The sequence below is a fragment of the Lynx rufus genome, unplaced genomic scaffold (genome assembly GCF_022079265.1).
Source record: "Lynx rufus isolate CCGP_SWC_20201006 ecotype Redwood Valley unplaced genomic scaffold, mLynRuf1.p SCAF_13, whole genome shotgun sequence".
Classification (NCBI taxonomy): domain Eukaryota; kingdom Metazoa; phylum Chordata; class Mammalia; order Carnivora; family Felidae; genus Lynx; species Lynx rufus.
The window spans coordinates 9,638,900-9,658,752 of NW_025814827.1; the positions used below are offsets into that span (position 1 = coordinate 9,638,900).

Here is a 19,853-nt window from a genome sequence, read left to right on the forward strand (position 1 = left end):
GATTACACTCAGCTCGTGACCGTGAAAGCCTGGAATAATTACCCACAGAGAAATAACAGCCTTGGCCACGGCCAGGGCTTAACAAAGCCAGTCCTGCATTTACTGACAATCACACAATTCGCTCACAGGACAAACTTGAGTTTCCTGATGCACAAATAATCATTCCCATCCACGCCCGAAATGCAGCCACCACTGAGAGGGTGCCAGGGGGCTGCTGGAACCAAGAACAATCCTATTACACGGTTATTTCTGGGCCCAGCAGAAAAGACTTTCCAACTGAAACTATGCCAAAAATTCAGGTGGGTACGTGGAAACTAAGGGAAAACGTACTCCTGAAAGCAATGTCGATGAGGGCAAGAACATAGAGTCATTCCTGCTAGCAATGGGGTGCCCACCAAGGCTGCCCCCCCCCCCGCAAACCATCGACACCATGTTGGAAGGAGGACATCGCCCAATAGTGGGGTATCTCCCTTTCACTAGCTCAGACCCACATTCTTTGATGCATCCGTCCCACCCCACCCTCCATTGCCTCTCCCTCGGCACCCCCAGGTACTCACCACGTGTCCACAGCAGAGAAGGCCTTCACTACCACACCTCATACTTATGTATCAAGCCCCAGTGAGAGTGTATGCTCTTTGGAGACAGGGGCCGTATTTCCCATTTCTCTGGATGTCTTGCTCAGCTCCCTAAGTATTTGTTGACTGATGCCTTCCTCACTCATCTCAAAAACACCAACCTACGTCTGGCATGTGTGTCTACACCTGCATCTCAAACCTTGTCATTGTAAAAGCTCCTGGAACAGCCCCCCCGCCCTTGGTCTGTGAAACTCTTTGGAGTTGATCACAACTGACAAGTTCTCCTTTCTCCTGCAGCTAATTTTGCAGCAACTGAAGCATTCAGCCTCGCCTTCCTTTAACCACCATCTGAAAGAGATTCGAATCAGCTGTCCTTCCCCATTTTGGCCTCTTCATTAAAAAATAACCCGGACAACTGTGCCCCATCAGATTTCATAGCCGTAGGGATGGATTCCCTGCAGGAAACCACCACCAGCTGGGCACAAACGGGGGAGGTTTTAAACGCTACAGCTGAGGAAGTAGCAGACGCTTTCAACCACGGGCAGGGCCACGTTCACCAAAGCACAGGAAGAGCATAGATGCTTCCATAGCCCCTGCAGTCCGCCAAGGCATTGGAAGGATCTGACATAAAGGTACGCCAGCGATGGCTGAGGCTTCTGACTCGGTTTCTCAAAAAAAAAAAAAAAAAAAAAAGGTGTGGGTGTGGGTAATGGCCTGTTTAATCCATTCCTGCTCCACACCTACCCTGGCTCCACCCCCCACTTAGTACTCGGAGTTTCCTGAGCAGAAATAACCAACTACAGATGGTTCCACTGCTTGAGAGATGGGGAGAAACCACTGACCCAGAGATAGGAGAGAACTGGAGCTCTAAACCTCAGGGCAGGGGGCAGCTGTGATCGCCAAAGCAACATGCTTTTAGAATCTAGAACTTTTCTGTCTGAGCGCCCGCACTTTTTATTTATTTTTAAGCAGCCACTGTCACTCCCCGCCCCCACCCCACCCCAGAACAGATGCCAGTGCCACTGAACCATAGCTTTACATAAGATCCAGGGCTTCATTCTCCATCCTGGCTAAATAGCGCAATTGCCAGGAGAGCTTTAAAATACAGATTCCCAGGCCCCACCTGCAGACAGGCTGAATTCCTTGGTCTGAGGTGTGGTCTGGACACCAGAATTTTTCTAAAGAGTCAAGATTGAGAACCTTCCATGGCGAGCCTGACAACCGAATGTGAATCGTTATGAAGCAGGAGTCCCAGCCACCACAGCTCACCTTGCACCTCAAAGCGCTTTCCGTTCTGTTTTCTGGGGGCCCCAACCCCTAGCCCCCACAGTGATTGTACAGTGATCCCGAAACTATCTGAATGAGTAACAGAGCCAGTCATTTCTTTGAATGCAAGCTCAAGAACTAGAATTTTTACAGTGGAAGAAACTTTAAAATCCTGGTAAGCCAACGCCTTTGGTCTGTAAAGGAGGAAACCAGGGGCCCGGGGTAGTAAAGTGACTCACCCAAAGTCACAAAGCTGGTTCACCAGGCTAGGACTCAGGCCTTCTGCCTCTCGTTCCCTCTCCTGACAGCACGTCAAAGGAATGGTCGTTGCCAACTTATCGTATGCTTTCAGACACCATTCTCCAATTAATCTCTGGAAGGTTCCAAGCCTCAGTGGCCTTAAAACAGCTTAAAGACAAAATGATGCTTCTCTTTACAGCTTCCTGAGTGTGCCGGTCAAACTGTAATCCTCAAAGAATATACTTGCTGGCTGAGGTTCATGGAAAAAGCCATTAGCAAAGAGAATCTACCCCAGTTTTGAAAGGGCACTCTGTTGAGCTATAGGCCTGAGAGACCGAAAGCCAGGGGCAGATTCTGGTTTCTTGTGGACAAGAGAGAGTTGATTGTCGGTTTAAAATCTCTAACCAACCTGTGAACACGTTTCCCTTCCTTCCTGTATTTTTATGGCACCAGGACTGGAATGCAGCCGGTGCCTTAGAAGCGCAGGAAGCGTGTGCTTCAGGCTAAATAAGAATTCCTCTTTGCCTGCAGATTGATTTCCCCTGGCGGGGGAACAAGGGCTAGATTCTCATCAGGTGGGCCTCATTCCACCACAAGCCTGGAAGTTTCAGGAAGGCAGAAGGATGTATGGCTGTCCAAACCAACAATGCATTCACAACTCCTGGGCCATGATGTCTGGTCCACCACCAAGTAAAGATGCTCAGTAAATACCTGGGTGGGGGGAGGGGGGGTTAAACAACGCCTATGATTGAATTAAATAAGGTCATTAAGGAATGAGCCACCTCTGAAGGTAGAGCATCAGAGGAAAAGTTAGATGTGTCCCCTAGGAAAACATGTGCATCAAGAAAACAGCAAAAGGCAAGAAGCCAAGGGGGAGAGGACAGAGAGGTGTCATGAAATATTACAGCTGATTTTGAGCCCCGGGATTCTCTCAAAGCTTTTCACGGTGTAGCTGCAAAGGCCCCAGAGAAGCCAAGCTGACCTTCCTGAATTCATAAAGCCAACCTCTGCCAGGCAGTGGCCGGGGACCCACCGCCTCACCGAAGAAACGGGACACCGCGACGGCATTTCCTCCGCGTGCGCAATTGACTGTTTACTCGAGGATTGAACACTTCATTGAACCTGTGGCTTCAATAAGAAGGAAGATGTAAACCAACGTAGGTTGGTGGGAGGAGGACGGAAAGGAAAGGCACAAGGTCAATTCCAGGTGTTCCTGGGACGTTCAGGTACTGATGTCCAGAGAGCAGCTGGAGGGGAGGGTCTCCGGCTGTGGCAGATACACAGAGCTGGGGGTCACCCCCACAGTGAAACCCAGGGAGAGGAGAAGTTTGCACTGCAGTTGTGATCCAGCCCCACTGGGGAGCATGAAGCCCACTTATGTGGTTGGATTTTCTCATTACTGACGTGAAGGCCGATAGGCAAAAAAAAAAGAAATAAATAAATAAAAACATGGTGGCCAAAAGATGACATTCAAAAGGATTCTTGGATCAAAGTCCCTTTGTGAGTACTGTTATTTTACCCTCCTCCTAACGGTAACCACTTCCCACATGAGCCCCAGTAAGGCAACCGTGCAGCCCACAAAAGAGATAGAAATATGACCACACTTCCCTCTTATAAACAGGCAATGGTAAACATCTGAGACCACTGGTCCACAGCCGTGGTTAAACAAAGGGTTGGGGGCACCCCTGGGATGGCAGGCGGGCCCTCGGCCTCCCCACATGCTGACTCTCCCTCTGTGAGTGGGGAGCTCGGGCCATTAACTTCAGAACCAGAGCTGATCAAACAGAACCAGAAGCCTCACGCTGGGACAGCTTAGTTGGGTTTCACACCCAGGCTCACCTGGCCACTACTCCTGGAAACTCAGGAATTTTCAAGGCAAGTAGCTGCAGTAGCTGCTTTGCTATGCTCAAAGGTGCCTCTGTGGGGGACCGAGTGAAGAGGGAAGGAGGACAATGTCACGTGTTTACCGAAGGGTGCAACACCCCCAGCCACCACCTCCTGGATCAGCAGTGGCGATGGCTTCTCTCTTTTTTTTTTTTTTTAACAATAAAAGCAAAAACTGCAACTCTCTCAACCAAGCAAGAAAAACAGGCAAACCTCAAGCAAACATCTTTAATTAGCTTTTAGATGCTCCCCCAGGGTCCCAAGTTCTCCCAGCGTCTAGATCAATAGGAAAATGAAACACGAGGCCTTGGGACAGGCTGTGTTTTTTGTTTTGTTTTGTTTTGTTTTGTTTTGTTTTGTCTTTTCTGAATTGGAATGAAAGCATATTTGCAGACCTGAAGTCAGTTATTAGCTCACTGTGGCAGGAAGACTCCAGGGTATTCTATCTCTGCAGAAAGTTCCATCAGAAAACGACAAAAAAATTACGTAAATCAGCCAGCACTTTGTTTTTAACCACTAAACATCTATAGAGTTCTCATTTCTTCATCTATATGCTTTCAGAGAAAGTTTCTAGGAGATTCAAAGCCAGTGAGACTCACAACGACACTAAGCGTGCCATTAAATTGCACATGGTTTTGTAGGTAGAATACCACAAGAACCCGTAGAAGATTTCCCCTGGGGGCATGAGGCTCTCAGCTCTCTGCCCTTCCCCCACTCCAGACTCAAGGGCAAGTTTCTACCTTCATTTTGTCAACAGGAAAACAAGACTGGAGGGGTGGAGACAGAAATCCGAACTGCTTAAAGAGACCTGGCTTGGGTCACAAGATGTCATCCTCAGGCATAGACTTCAAAAGCCTCGAGGGTCTCCCCTGTGAATCACCCATCCATTTATCTCCCTGAACCCCAATTTCACACCTCTTCCAAAGCTGCCATGTTGGCCAACTGCCAACAATCCACCCACTAGAGGCTCCAAACACAGTTACATAATTGTTTCTGGGTCTTGTCTTGACTATAAACTCCGTGGGGGCAGCTGGTCTCTGAATGGTTTATCACCACAACTCCCGAATTAGCAAGACATTAGGTAAGCCCTCAGGAATCTACTCAGAGAAGAAGGTAAACAGTAATCAAGTATTGATTGAAATTTACCAAGTGCCTAGCAGGCACTAAGTATAGTAATGTGTCAAAGAAATAGCCTGGATCCTTGACCTCAAGAGGCTTATCGCAATCCATTATCGCTGCCCTGACTGCACTCGACACAACATTGGCCAATGAGATTCCAGGAGGCTCTTCCTGGATAAAGAGACCCCACCCCCACGCCCCACCAAGGAGAAGCAGCCCTTTCTGTCCCCTGGATGTATAAAGAGGGTAATGCCTGCGGCAGCTGTGGCCATCGCTGGACCAACGAGGAGTCAAGCTTGAAGGCAAAACCCCTCAGGCTGAAGCTGCAAGAGCAGAAAGACGGAAGGCTCCCAAGTCCTTGCTGATGCCCGAAACCTCCCTGCCTCCAAACACAGTAGAGGAGATAATAAACCTCCACACCGTTGAAGGTGTTAGTTGGGTTTTAGGTTACCTGCAGCCAAAAGTATCCTCACGCAGTGAGTCTGGCCCCAATACAGAATATAGGATGGACCACAGAGGGAAAGGCCAGCGGGCTCAGGGCACTACCAGGCAGGAGAGGGCTGCATGATCAGGACTGCTGGAACTCAGCAAGAGATTCCAGCCTTACCCGTGACATGGCCTGGTCATCTCCATGGAGCCCAGGGCCCAGTTCCCACGATGTCTCTCTGAAGAACTGGAACATAAATAATTAATACTCCCTGCCCATACTCACCCACACACATGCCTCCTTGTGTCTGTGGGGTAGAGAAAGGGGGCAGGGGGGGGGAATGAGAATGCATCTTGTTCTATTTATAAGACACGGCGTGGCCACAAAGGATGACGACCAGAGCTCCATAGTATCAGCTCAAGTTCTCCAAAGCAAGTGCTGCCAAGTTTGGCTTGAATTTACACTTCCCTTTTCTCAGCCTGTGACCGGTCCACTTTTGTCACTCCAGCTGCTCTCTTTGGAGCTCATCAGACAGGGCCTCCCCTACGACAGCCGCTTGGTTGGAGAGCACAGAAGACTCAAGTCCCTCTCCAGACTTCCAACAAGTTATTCAGGGCAAGAGAAGATCGCAGGAACGAATCCTGAGAACATAAAGCGGCAGTGAGACGGCTCCTAGCCCTTCCGTGTTCTCTACAGAATTCCACTGGCAGAGGGGTTATTTGGGGCCACGTGCTCCACAGAGGCCCTGGCACATTCCATGCATTGACCACAATCAGAGAGAAAGAAAAGGCATGCTTGCTGTTATTTTTAATTCCTTCCTCAATGCCTTCCAAAATTCTTCAGCAGAGGGTTTATCCACTAAACTTGTACCAACAACCAGCCAGTGGTATCCTCCGGGACTCTAAAACGGAACAGGGGAGCAGGAAAGGTCAGCTCACAGGAGGAGTCTCTTGCTCCTGGCCATTAAATGTCATCTGGGTTGTGCTGGGCCTGAGAGCATCTCCTGGGTTTTGCAGGGACACAGCCTGGAGAGGATGCAGACATTCTAGAGCCGGGTGAATGCCTCACCATCTCCTCGCAGCCACCCCCGCTCTGACCTCTAACCTCTATTCCTGTTGCTGGAGAGTAGCCGTCCGCACAGCCAAACATTCCCTAACTCCTGCTCCAGTTCAGAAAGCTCTAGCGCTAACTTCACTGTGTTAGATTATTTCTGAGGCCTCATCCGGCTTTCGGATATCATGTTGCCAACTTGCTGCCTGATCTCAGGCAAAGTCACTTCACCTGGACCAGGAGCAAACAGCTCAGTCCCTGACCCTTTAGCAGTAACATACGAACCGGCTGATCTAATCCTCCCGTTACCTAGTCAGGTATCATTAGCCACTGGCACGGAGGCAGGGTGACTTAGGGTTACTATTTGCCCAGGTTTGGCTGGACATGCCAGGCTTATGCTCACCTTCTGGCCATAATTAATAATAGCACTGCTCCTTTTCACTCTTAGAAGTGTCCTGGTCGGTTCAATGAATTAGAGCATCACCATAGGTTCTAGAAGGGCTAGAGACTCCAAGGCAAGTCCAGAGATGAGTCCATCTCTCATCATGGGACGTGGAGCAAATTACTTACACAATTTCACTGACCTTATGAGGCTGAAAACGGTAAGAATGGTATAGCCTCTTCTGGGGAGCCTTGGGGCAGGCAACCAGGGTCAGGAACCAGAGATGGAGTTCAGATTCCTGTTCAGCCGCTGACCCCTCAAAGCCTCAGGCTCCTCCTCTGTGAACATGAGTAACTCATCCTTCTAAGAGTAGGACAGATGGGTAACAAAAACCAACTAGTCAATCAGTGGCCCATGCTAGCGTCTGGTATACAGTCAGCACTCACTTCATGCTGTCTCACCCCCAGGTGAGAGGGCTCAGGTGACCGGCCACAGGTCAACAAAGCTGACAAGCTGGCACAGCGAGCCTAAGATTCTGGTACCAGGCCCCAGAGCATGCGCGCCCTGAGTTCATATTCCTATTGAATTTTGAGCATCGTGTATAATTTTTCTCTAATGCCTTTGTGAAAATCTGGGTGTAAACTCAGAAGCCTTAATCCATCTCTGTCAGAAAGGGTTTTTAGCAACACTACAGAGCTGTGCTTCATAAAGAAATAGCAGGTGACACTGTAATATTTTCCAGTCTGCAAAGTGCTTTGAATGCATAGCTCATCCAAATGTTTATTTATTTATTAAGAGAGAGAGAGAGAGAGAGAGAGAGAGAGAGAGAGAGTACATGAGCAGGGGAAGGGGCAGAGAGAGAGAGGGAGAGAGAAAATCCCAAACAGGCTCCACACTCAGTGCGGAGCCCGACGCAGGGTTCCATCTCATGACTGCGAGATCATGACCTGAGCCAAAAATCAAGAGTCAGACGCTTAACCGACTGAGCCACCCAGGAGTCCTAAATGCATAGCTCATCTAACCAAATAAGTTCAATAATCCTACTAAGGGAGGTATTATTTTTCCCATTTTACAGATGAGGAAAGAAGGATCAAAGAAGCTAGGTGACCTGTCCACGTCACTGAAGCAGCAGGTGGGGAGCAGGGATTTGAACGTGGATCTCCTGAACATAAATCCAGAGCTCTCCGCTGCCGCTGACCTCCGTCAGAAGCAGGTCTCTAGCAGTGTTCTCAAAAACGGCCCATGAACCACAGTTCAAAACTTTATCTTCTGAAAATCTGTAAGCTTAAACAGACAGCAGCAGCAACAAAAAGCCCACTCTAACCAGATAAGGGAAGTTGTACCCAATCTCTAAATGGCCATGATATCTGCTTGCTCCAGGTGCTAAAAGAAATGAACAACACTGACTTAAATAAACTATGTTGCTCTCTTGTTAAGGAACAGAATCTGTTTTTAATACACTCAGGACATTCTGTAAGTCTGCAGGACAGAACTGAGGCATTCTTGCCGACTGCAGTGCGGTCGGGGAGTGGAAGGCTTGCTGGCCTAGATGCTCATCAATGAAGAAATTAAAAACACTGTCCGGAGACATTCCACCTAAGGCCGTGCGCCAGGCACAGGGTAGGCCAAGGGGGAGGCCGAGATCTGGTCTCGAGGCCTTCGCTTGGAGAGACCAGGCATCACTCCACTCACTTTCCCAAGGAATCCATGGCAAGAGGCAGGCATGACTCACCAGCTAATTACCTGAACACTTGGGCTCCCAGAGCCCTCCTGGCTGTACAACTAGTCTTCTCTCCTGACGGTGAACAAAACACTATTCTCACCCTGGTCCAGACATAGCCTAAAGCTGTCCACATGGTGGTGTAAGGGATTATGACTCTGACCTGGATAACTCAGGCAGAAAACCTGCTGTTACTGGCCATGGGGGTGGGGGAGGAAATGGAGCCCGAACCCCACAGTGGCTTTGGCCACGCCATGCCCCCTACTTGAAAATCCCTGAGGCGCTCAAAGAGCAATGTCCAAATGCCTCGCCTGGCCTACCAAAGCCTTCCCTGGTTCCTCTCCGGCCACTCCTTCCTCCATGCCCTGGCCACCCCGGAATGTTCTGCCTGACCCAGACACCTCCATGCCCTGGCCACTCCGGAATGTCCTGCCGGCCCCAGACACCAGGTCCTTGCATGCTCCGTCTGGCCGGTGCTCCAGGCAGCCTTCGCCCCACGCCCATGCTCTGTCCATCCATAAGGTCCCGCCGGAGCACCACCTCCTCTGTGAAGCCTGCTGCCTTCCCTAGGAAGAGAGCTGCTCCTCCTCAGGGCTCCCAAATCAACACTTGTTTGACCTTTACTAGAGTGTCTGTCCCCTGAGCCCGCCACAACTGTGGTCGCCGTGACCCTTTTTTGCCTCTGTGCGGTTCAGAGGCACCTGACCTCTACATCTCTATATCCCCTGAGGCCCCACACAAAGTCAGTGCCCAGTAAGCATACCCAACAACAAATGCATTAGCAGGTGTCAAACTCTAGCTCCACTTCTAAGACGGGCAGCTGCAACACGTTATCACCTTCTCCCTGATCTGTAATTTGTTCTGATCCAGGTTCAAGGTGAGGGAAATCAATCCCTGTGAAAGTCTCCACAGTCTTGTCCATACAGCGGTGCACCTAGGCGGGGCCTCCATCGTGGCTTGACAATAGAGAGGGGGTGGCTAGAAACAAGCTAGCTCCACCCCTGGTAGGTCCCAAGCAGAGGACATGTGAAGGCCCACATGCCGTATGTCACGTTCAAGAGATGGAAATCAGTGCAACTGATGAATGGAATATATTCTATCTTCCTTACCTTGACAAACACTTTAACACAAGGTGGAAGGCCAGGTGGGCATTTAGAGCTCTCTGGACTCCTGGTTTCACATTGGGATGCAGACATTCAGGGAGAACTGGGCCCAAGTGCCAGCCCCCTGCCCCCCACCTGGTGCCATCACACACTCAGAGGGGCTCGATGCACACCCATACAGACACCCACGAGCGTGAATTCCATCCGGCCTGTCTATCCCCCTGCCCTGCCTTGTCAGCCCTCAGGCCCATGCGGGCACACACGTCCATGGAAGATGCAGTATACCCTTTCCTGGGCAGATGGACCTGGAAGAGGCCCACACAGAACCTGAAAGCAGTCTCGAGACCCTGGGGCAGGGAACTGAAGGTCGGGACTCATGGCTCAGCCTGGAAGGAGGAGGTGCAAGCTCTAGATGGGCCATCCCTTGGCTCTGGGGCTCTGCCCCATGAGAAGAAGTACACCCAGAAGGAGGGTCAAAGCCCAGCCGTGCAGGCACGAGTCCTCCTGTGCCTATCCAAGGGCAGTCCAGGGTGCCACCACCCACACCCCCGTTGTTTCAGAGCCACGAGTTTCTGGTGCCGACCATCCTTACTTGACGGCCACGCTGACTGGTGAGGTGGCGCTTCCAACCGGAACTGCTTCCCAACCGGGGCTCAGAAAAACACCAGCAACAATAAACACCACGCACTTCCACGCACTTACGGGCAGGCTATCGGTGACAAGGGCATGAGTCACGGCACTTCTTCTTCAGGAGCTTACCCATCCCCCGCCCCAGGAGCACTGATTCATCAAAGTTTGTTTTCAATACTATTATTTTTAGTCAGCCAAACAATTTTTTTAAATGACAATAAAGAAGGGGAGGGGGGAGGTCCCCTGCTGGAACTGATTGACGCCATCAGTCAAATAGCCCCCTCAAAAGGGAACAAGGAGTGTTTGCTGAGCACCTACTATGTGCTGGGAGCTGCAAATATTGGCCAAGGGCTTGGTCTCTCTTATCTCATTTGGGTTGATTTATGGCAGTCCCAACCCCATTTTACAGACAAGGAAATGGGTTCAATAGACTGAGGCAGATGTTCCCAAGGCTGCCGCAAAGTTACCAACTGGCATACTCCAATCCAAGTTTGTCAGACTCCGGTGCCCTTTGCTCTTTCTTCGTTACCATGCTTTTCCTGTCCACCCACACCCTCCCCCCTGCTCCTCAGGTAATATTTTAAGAAGCTGCTTGGTTAGAGATAAACGGTTACACACAAAACTTAAACAGATGGCAGAGCAGGCTAACTCACCCTGCCCTCCCAGGCACACAGAGAAATAAGGCTCCCCTTGAGTCTGAATCCAGTAAGGGGAAGAGAGACTTTACAACGGGAAAGATTTGAAGTGAAAGGAAAAACCCAATTTCCATCATCCGTGCCTGCTTTCAGCCACTTGCAACTACTCAAAAAGTCCTTTCTGGATCCATTACTCCACATTTGGGCTTAGCCCAGAGGTGATTTTTTAAGGAAAAAATGCCTTTTGGCATTTTTGAGCTGTGACAGCGTAAAAACAGACCTTTAAAAAACACACACCCAAAAAGCATCACTATTTTCAAGAGTCCAGTCTAAAGGAAAAAGAAAAAAAAATGGTGGCACCTTAGCACTACAACTTGGCTTAGCAGTTGGTGATGCAATACTTACTTAGCAGCAGAAGCAACCAGATTTATAACTCTGTAGGTTTCAAAGGTAAACCCTTACACAGTGGTTCTTAAAGCGGTACTCCAGTCCCAAACTCCCAGCAAAGCATTAGAGGAGAAACTTGCCCCCTGTAAGCCTGGAGAGCCACATGACACAGAAGAAGTACTGTTTCAGGAGAAACTCCCTTTTCATCTCTTAGCTGGGGGGTTAAACTCGTAACCTCCACGCTGCCAAACAAAAGGCACGAGCTTTCGAAATCCAGTATGGTCTTTCTTTATATAGATGCTTGAAAATAAATAAAGGAAGCTTCCTGGGTAAGCTCTGACATATGAGCAAACATTTTCCACAGGTATCCTTTATAATGCCTACCTCTTACATTTAACCATTTTTAGGCGTCTGTGGTCATTAGTTTAAGTAAACTTCCTGCTCGAGAAGAGCCAAAAATAGCAACAAAAGAAGAAAAATTGCTCGTGGCATCTCAAGACACACAGCCTTCACATCTTTCTCGTAGAATTCAGCTATTTTTACATTCCTTTGTAGTTAAATTTCACTGATTTAGACGCACAGGGTAAGGGAGAGGCAGGGAGGAGAGAAGGGTAACATAACTAAAATTAAAGACTGGATTACAGTTTTATTACCTTCATTTATGTAAATTAATTGGCACTAGATTGATGGGGCCTTAGGACATTAATAATTAAGAAAGACCTATGAGGGGCGCCTGGGTGGCGCAGTCGGTTAAGCGTCCGACTTCAGCCAGGTCATGATCTCGCGGTCCATGAGTTCGAGCCCCGTGTCAGGCTCTGGGCTGACGGCTCAGAGCCTGGAGCCTGTTTCCGATTCTGTGTCTCCCTCTCTCTCTGCCCCTCCCCCGTTCATGCTCTGTCTCTCTCTGTCCCAAAAGTAAATAAACATTGAAAAAAAAAATTTTTTTTAAAAAGAAAGACCTATGATATATCGTTCAACTGAATGCATGCAAATGGGAGCTTCTAAAATGCTTGCATTTTAGAGTTAGAAAGGCCCTCCAGTAAGGTTTAGCTCCCCTGTTTTCCAACAGAGAACATCTGAGGCCCAGAGATGTTAAGCGATTTGCCTCAGGTCACACAGCTAATCAGAAACAGAGCTAAGTCTAGAAACCTACCCAGGTCTGCTGACTCCTGCGTCCAAAATGACCCCAAAAACCTTGTTTATAATAAATTTTCTTTGACAGCATTCATGGGGAGAAAAAGCCTGCTCAACAAACTTTAGCCTAGTCCAGAATTAGCCGAACTTCTTAATTAATAGGCTTCTATGGTGTTTTCATTTTCAACTGAGTCTCTCTGTCAAAACATTCTGCAGTAGTATGCACTGTGGCAGGCTGCTGTTTACAGCAGAGGCCTCAGATAATCAACAGCAGAGAGTGTGACTTGTGCTACAGATTTGTTATTTCTAAAATAGTTAATGAAATCAAAACAAAGAATAATGTTACACGCGCATGCACGCACACACACACACACACACACACATGTACACACACACACGCAAATTGCCCTTGTCGAGACTCAATAAACTGTAAAGTTTGAGGGATTTGGCTCTCTGGCATCAAGAAAACAGTATTTTACAAATTTAACTCCTGGGAACACTTAACAGCATTACTACAACTCCGGAGAACCCATGTTGGCAGCCAGTGGACTAGAAGACGTAAGAGGGCAGGTGTGGTGTCTGTCTCATTCACGATTTCCTCCCGGCCTTCTAGCACAGGATTTGGCCCCAGGTAGGCACAAGGAAGGAGAGCACAAAAATGAACCGGACAAGTCCTCTGGGGATCTGTGCTCTAAAACTTGGCATAGAGTAAAATTAGAAACCAAATTTCTGTAGGGTGGCGTTAACACGGCAATTTCCAACTGTTTCCAGGAACCATCGTGCCTGAAAGTGGAGAGACTGAAGGCTCCAAGGCCAGGAACCTCTCATTGGTTACTAGATGATTCCCCACCCTCCTTGGGGAGGAGCTAGGACCATCTAACACCTCAGCAACCATTCCTGTCTGTAGAAGGTGGTAAACCACCCCAGTCCCAGGCTGCCTTCGGGAGCAACCTTTCTGGGCACTCGTCTTCCCAGCCAACTAACACGAGCAGATGTGGATTTGGGGAAGGGGGCGGAGTTGATACATGTTTTTAACAGGTCAATTCACCAAAGGAGACAAGGACAAAAGTTAATTAGGACGAATCGTGAGCCTTGTTGATTGCGAGAGCTGCATCCACGTTACACAATTTAACAGCACATATAGGAAGCTGGGGGAGAAGTGGATAAAGAAGGTGGGAGAACAAGGTAGTGGAAATAAAGTCTGATTTCAACTTTTAAAACCAGCGCTGCTTGGTCCTATTTATTTCATAGAGAAGCTCACACAAAACAATGGCTGTATTGTGCATTCAATGGCATTAAAATCCCCTAATAAATTAACAAGTGAAAATTAATGGTCGCTCAGTCCATTAAATCATGTTAATTTTATTTCCATTAAAATAATACAGCAATTACAAGTTTACATTACTAAACCAATATTTATTTTTCAAAAACTCATTTTAATTGGGTTCCTGATGTGATAAGCTTGAGCCACATTCTGTCATTTTCACCAGCTTCTGGCATTTCTCATTAGAACGAAATGACTACTGTATTTGCGGACTTTTTTCCATCATTAAAATTGTCATTTGAAACTTGATGTCCTTGCAAAGACTTTTAAAAATATGTTATTCAAAGCTCTTACGTCCACACAGAAACTCGGGCGTATAGGATTTATTTCAGCAAGTGTTAACCAGAGACAGAGAACGCTAGGTCCCACCAAAATTCTGAAATTCCAAGTATCCACAATCACCTCCAAGTTATCCAATTTTTATTGACACTGTTATGTTCTAAGCTAGTATGTCTAAAGTCACTCACTGTTCGCACCGAGGAAACCTGAATTTCAGGTTTGCAATACTAAATGATGTTTTACTTCAAAGGGAGAAAGCTGAACACTGGAATAAATGCTGCACAAAGGTCCCTGGCCCTTCAGTGCATGCTACGAGGTACCATATTTACAACAGGACTCCGTTTAATAAAAGGCAGGAGATAAAGATGTCCTGATTCTTGCAGGCAGGTATCACCATGTACCTGATCACACTGTCGTTCAGAAACTTCCTTTGGATAATAACTCCTGCCCTCGTTTTGCTTTTCCACCTTACAGGGAGCCCTCCCTCCTCTCCCCCACCTCCTCCCACAGAATTAACAGTCTGTCCCCACGTCTCTGGGCGCTTTGTACATCCCCAGGCTGCAGTCCATTTCCTGTATCTTTGGCCAAGTCTATCTTCCAGTCTAGACAGGGAGCTCCTTGAGAACCGGTGCCCTGCCTTGCTCAGTGTAGAAGGTATTTAATAAATGAGTGAATAATTTAGTAATGAACGAACGATAGACACAGGAGGCTAAAACATAATACTTATATCTGTCAAACTCTCTGGTTTACAAAACATCCCTGCAGGCCTTATATCATCCTGATTTTACAGGTGTAGATGTGAAGGATCTGAGACATTAAAGTGAACTCCTAAATCCGTCCAGATATTACAATGGCAAGGTCCAGGACTTGAATTTTGTGCTCTTTCGGGCGAAAACAGATGGCTGCCATTATTGTGTTTTCTGACAGTGACTTCTAACAATATTTAAAAGACATATTATAGTCCCCACCTCCTCCCTGAAATCACTCCATACTAGAACTCATTTTTTCTTCTGATCGGTGGGAATAAAAATGAGATAGTGGTTAGACGTGCAAATAATGCCTTATGAATGTCTCCCTTACTGAAGTAGAAGCTGCTTACAGGCAGGGGCCGTCTCAAATTTATCTCTGCATCCTCTCCCATTGCCTGCAATATCGACACAGACCTGGGAGGGGGCCAGTCATTATCAATGAATCCACAAAATCCAACCCTGTAACATTTGATTAGGAACTCGGAGCCAGGGGCTGTCGGTAACATGAATTGGCCCAAACATTTAACTCCTGGGTGCAAGCAGCAAGTTCCAAGATTCCAAACGTCAAGGCAACATCAAGTGGCTCCTGGGTTCAGCCGGAGCTCTGAGCCAGCCCCCAGAGTCAGCTACGCACGGTCTGTGGGCCCCTCTTCTTCCCGGCCCCTGTATGTCATTCCCTTAATCAAGGTTAACGAGAGAAAGGAGAGTCGATGGACCACCTCCCTGGCAGCCAGAAGTGGGCTTGCTTCCAACAGGCGATACCAGAATGGTGCTCTGAGCAGCAGCGAGAGGGGTGGGTGGACAGGAGACCAAGAAGCCACTCCTGCAGCCTTGGTAAAGGTCTGTCCCCAGACGTCTGAGAAAGGAACCTTAAAGATGACTATCTTTTTCCTCTCTCCCTAGGGTGAGAGTAGCCTGGTAAAGTCCAGGTGGCTAACAGGAGGAGGCCATGTTAGAAGAACGGATTCACAGAGAAAGGGGAGACGGGTATGTGTCAGACCTGGTGTTGGGTTCAATTCCCCCATTTTCCTCTGGACATTGACACAAGAAAGTGCTTTGACATAAGAAAGCCTAAATTCCTTTCCAAACGAACCTGACTTTAAGCTTGGTCCAGCTCCCAGCAACTGGACCAAGGCACAGATCCCATCGGTGAGAGCAGTCATTCTTAAGTGTGCCTGGCTCCTTATTACTGACATAACAGGCACACACCTTCTCTACTTTTCCGTGGTAAATGCGAGGACTCCACTCTTATCATCTGCCAGGAAGACGCCTACTGCTCTACTCAGAGACTCAAGCAGGTGACAAGTAAGATGCTGTTATACAACTTGTCTAAGTTCTGCCCATCCTGCCAGACCTCAGAGTATCCTGATAGCCTCTCTGCTGATGTATCTAAATCAAGCTCTTACCACTTCCTTGGCACTGGTCTCTTTTACACGCCTGGTATCAGTAAGCCTGTATCGCTCCAGCTCTCCTGACCACTGAGACAGGTTAGAGCTGGCGTAGTAACATAAGCAAGCATGCCGTCTGGAAGATCCTAGGATACAGCTGTAATTGCCAAAGGTTGCTGTTGCTGATTGTGATTATACATTAGCCAAAACACTCTCGTCAAATCTCCTTAGACTGAGGTCTTCTGAAACCCCAGGGTAGCTTTAGGCGCCCACTGCCCAACACCCCCCCCCCCCCCACACACACACATACACATCATGGGATAACGAGGTTAAACATTTCCCTTGGCCAACTTTTCAAAGCCCTAGTTATGAAAGGTAGCACAGAGAGCGCGGACAATTCGACAAACACCACCACACTCTCTGGGGCTGAGCAGACGTGCTGATATCACTGACGTGGAGGCCAGCTAGCCACCTCCCCCAAGACGTGGCCTTTAGTTTTCTGCCCACGACCAAAACAGTGGCAGCTGTTGCCAAGGGAGACAAGGTGACCCAGAGGCGTGGGCACAGAATCCAGGGATGAAAATCCATTTTGTCTGGGTCCGCCCAACCAACTGGGTTTCCCTGAGAAGAGACTAAAAACAAAATCTACCTTCGTATAGGCCCTTGCCAAGGCAGGTAGAAGATGCCCGGTTCCTAAGAGAGTCAGGAGAAGGCCAGGGGCAAGTTAGCTTGAACTCTCAGAAACATCCAGAGCTTTCCTATGCCTCAGGCGGTGGAGGACTTTGGAAGAGGAAAAGGCAGGCCATAGCTATGCCTCCCCAGAGGGTGAACCAGGGGAAGCAAGGGCTCTCCTCCAACCAGTCGCCAGTCATTAGCAACTTTACCAACAAAGATCCACAGCCGCCCCCACCCCAACCTAACAGTGCTCTGGCATTCAGCAAAGAATGTATTCAGAACCTTCAAAGTACAGAGCAGCTCCTGATGGGAAAAGGAGCACATTCGATCTGAGTCCCAAGTCCACTGGGCCAAATCTCTTCCCCTCCCTCCTCCAAAGTTTTCTCAACTTTAAAAAGGAGGTAAACCTGAAGTCTGACGGCCCTTGCTATTTTCCAGGAGTTTCTTTCTTTCTTGATCTCATTAAAACCATGTGAAAGTGCTTTGTAAACTGTAAAATACTTCACGCGGCTGCTCATTTTATAACTGATGCCTTTTTTTTTTCCTTCTGCTTCAAGGCATAAAGCACTTGTCCTCAATGCACCCAGACAGGTATGGTGGCAGGTTTTGCATTCACCCCTCCCCGGGGGGGGGGGGGGGTGGGGGGTGGGGAGGAGAAGTACACTCATTCACCCCCCCACACACACACACACCAGAAGGAATAAAGCAGAATTAGGAACCAGAGCTGGGACCAAAACCCAAGGCCCACGACCCCATCCCGTCACACCACCTCCTCTGAAGTGGATTCTGGCTCCCGATCACACACCCAGAACGCACTTCCCAGACAACACACCGCCTTCCCTCCCCCTGTATTGACTGGATCCACCCAGTTAAAAAAATATATATTACTTTTTAAGCCAGCACTCCCACCATATGTGGTATTTATTTCCAGAGGAGGCCCGTTCTGGGCTCCTGTGGACAGATGTGGCTTTGTGCCTGCCTCACACGGCTGGCAGGCCTTGTACAGCTGCCCCAAGCAGGTGGCCAAGGATGCAGTCCACTCGTGGCCCAGGAGGAAGGACAACGATCTCTGTGGGGCTCAAGCCCTGGGGACCCTCTACTCATTCCTCTGCAGCCTGGGGCCCCCAAGGACATCCCGCCCCCACGAACGCACACTCCCTTGGTGCAGAATCAGACTTTAAAGGGAGCCTAGAGGGACAGACAGGAGGCTCAGGTGACCCCCGCTTCCCCCCCCCCACACACACCCCCACACCCCCCGCCACACACCCGAATTCCCAGCCGGGGGCGACTAAGCTAAGAGAGGGCCCTGGGGAGTGGAGAGAAGTCACTGACCCCTTCTATCAGCCATCTGTGAGCTCTCGCCTGACCTAGCTAGCGCGCTGCGGAGGAGAAAGGAGGTCCGGCCAGATGGCAAAGCGCTTGGGGAAGGAGGGCTCTGCAGGAATGCGAGGGCCCATTTGAGGAGGCCCACTTTGGGGTGCGTTTCGTTATCTGATCAGCTCGAAGCTCCCTCTCTCCTACATCAACCCGCAATCTCGGGCTGAAAGCAGGGCAAACAATCCTTTGGAGGAGGGGGAGGAGAGACGACCCTAACCTCTGCCACTTGTCTCTCATTTGAAAGCCCTGCGCTGCAACGAAAGTGCGTGTGTGCAGAGGGGGGCGGGAGACTGGCACAACCGAGTCTAAAAATACTCGATAAAAATGCTAATCCCGAAGGCAAAGAGAGAACGAAGAAGGAATCTGTCAATCACGAGGCTCCCGCTCCTCACCCACAGCCCCAGCTGTACGGACTGCATTCCTGTTGCGGAGGAAAGAAGTGGGGGGACAGGACTGAAGAAAAGAAAGGGAGAGACACCACCACCTCCACGAGCGCGGGCCGCGGGGGCGGGAGGCGGCGGCGGAGGAGGGGCTCCGGCCCGCGGAGCTGAACAAAGCGGGCCTCAACTTCTAGCCCGAAGCTCCCGGGAGTGGGGGGCGGCCAATTCCAGCAGCAACCCCCTTTCCGGGAGGTGAAAAGCGACTGGAAGTGAGAGTGCCCCGCGGAAGCCCCACGCTCTGAATTTTTGCAAATCCACAGAAGGTTTTGTTTGGGGTCCCCTCCAGCCTCTTCCGGACCGCGATCCCCACTGCCCCCCCCCTTACACACACCCACATACACGCACACACACACCCTCCCGCTCCAACCCCACCCGGCCCTGCCGCGTCAGGGGGCTGGGCGGGCGCGCCCCCCGGGTCGCTGGGGCCCCCCACCTGGGGATGGTGATGCACTTGGTGTTGACGTTCTGCGTGGTGATGGCCTTCTCCAGTTCGTCCAGTTGCCCGGTCTTCTTGAGCTTCTTGACCAAACTCTTGACCGCCTTCTCGCACCACTTCTCCTCCTGCCCGTTCTGCTCGCCCTTCTTCCAGCCCAGCAGGCGCTTCACGATCGGGGGGGTGAAGGGCAGGATGGACGACATGGCTGGGGAGGGCGCGCGGGCGGCGAGGGGCGCCCCCGGCGGGGCTGGGCGCGGCGGGACTCCGGAGGCGCAGAGGGGAGCTCGGCCGCCCAAACTTCGCCTCAACTCTCGGCGAACTTGCCCGCGCTCCGGGCCGGGCCGCGGCGCTGCAGCCAGCGGGGCTCGGCGCGCGGCCCTGGGCCCCGAGCGGCTCCCGCGGCGGGAAGAAGGGCGGCGGGGAGGGCGGGCGGACGACTGCGGCGCCGGGTCGGGAAGGCCCCGAACGCGGGGCGGAGGCGGCGGCCGCGAGACTCGGAGTGGCAGAAGAAAGTTTGGGTTTCCGCACGGGGTAGCTGTTTGGGTGCCGCCTCCAGGAAGGAAAGTCCAACCCCCAGCCAAACTTTGCTCGCCTCGCTCGCTTTGATGCGCAGATCCCTCCGCCTCGGCAGCC

The 19,853-nt window shown here is 50.1% G+C and overlaps 1 protein-coding gene across 2 annotated transcripts in view; it reads right to left on the bottom strand.

The window, feature by feature from the left end:
* SMAD3 (SMAD family member 3) overlaps positions 1–19,586 on the bottom strand; it is a 115,630-nt gene extending 96,044 nt beyond the window's left edge. Inside the window, exon 1 of one of the 2 annotated variants that reach the window (XM_047074905.1) lies at positions 19,218–19,586. In XM_047074905.1, the coding sequence (XP_046930861.1) occupies positions 19,218–19,423 (206 nt within the window). In that variant the 5' untranslated portion in view covers positions 19,424–19,586. Of the gene's footprint in view, positions 1–557; positions 1,141–19,217 lie in introns of those variants that run through there. The other variant, XM_047074906.1, reaches the window with a different exon arrangement.
* Between the last annotated feature and the right edge of the window lie 267 nt (positions 19,587–19,853).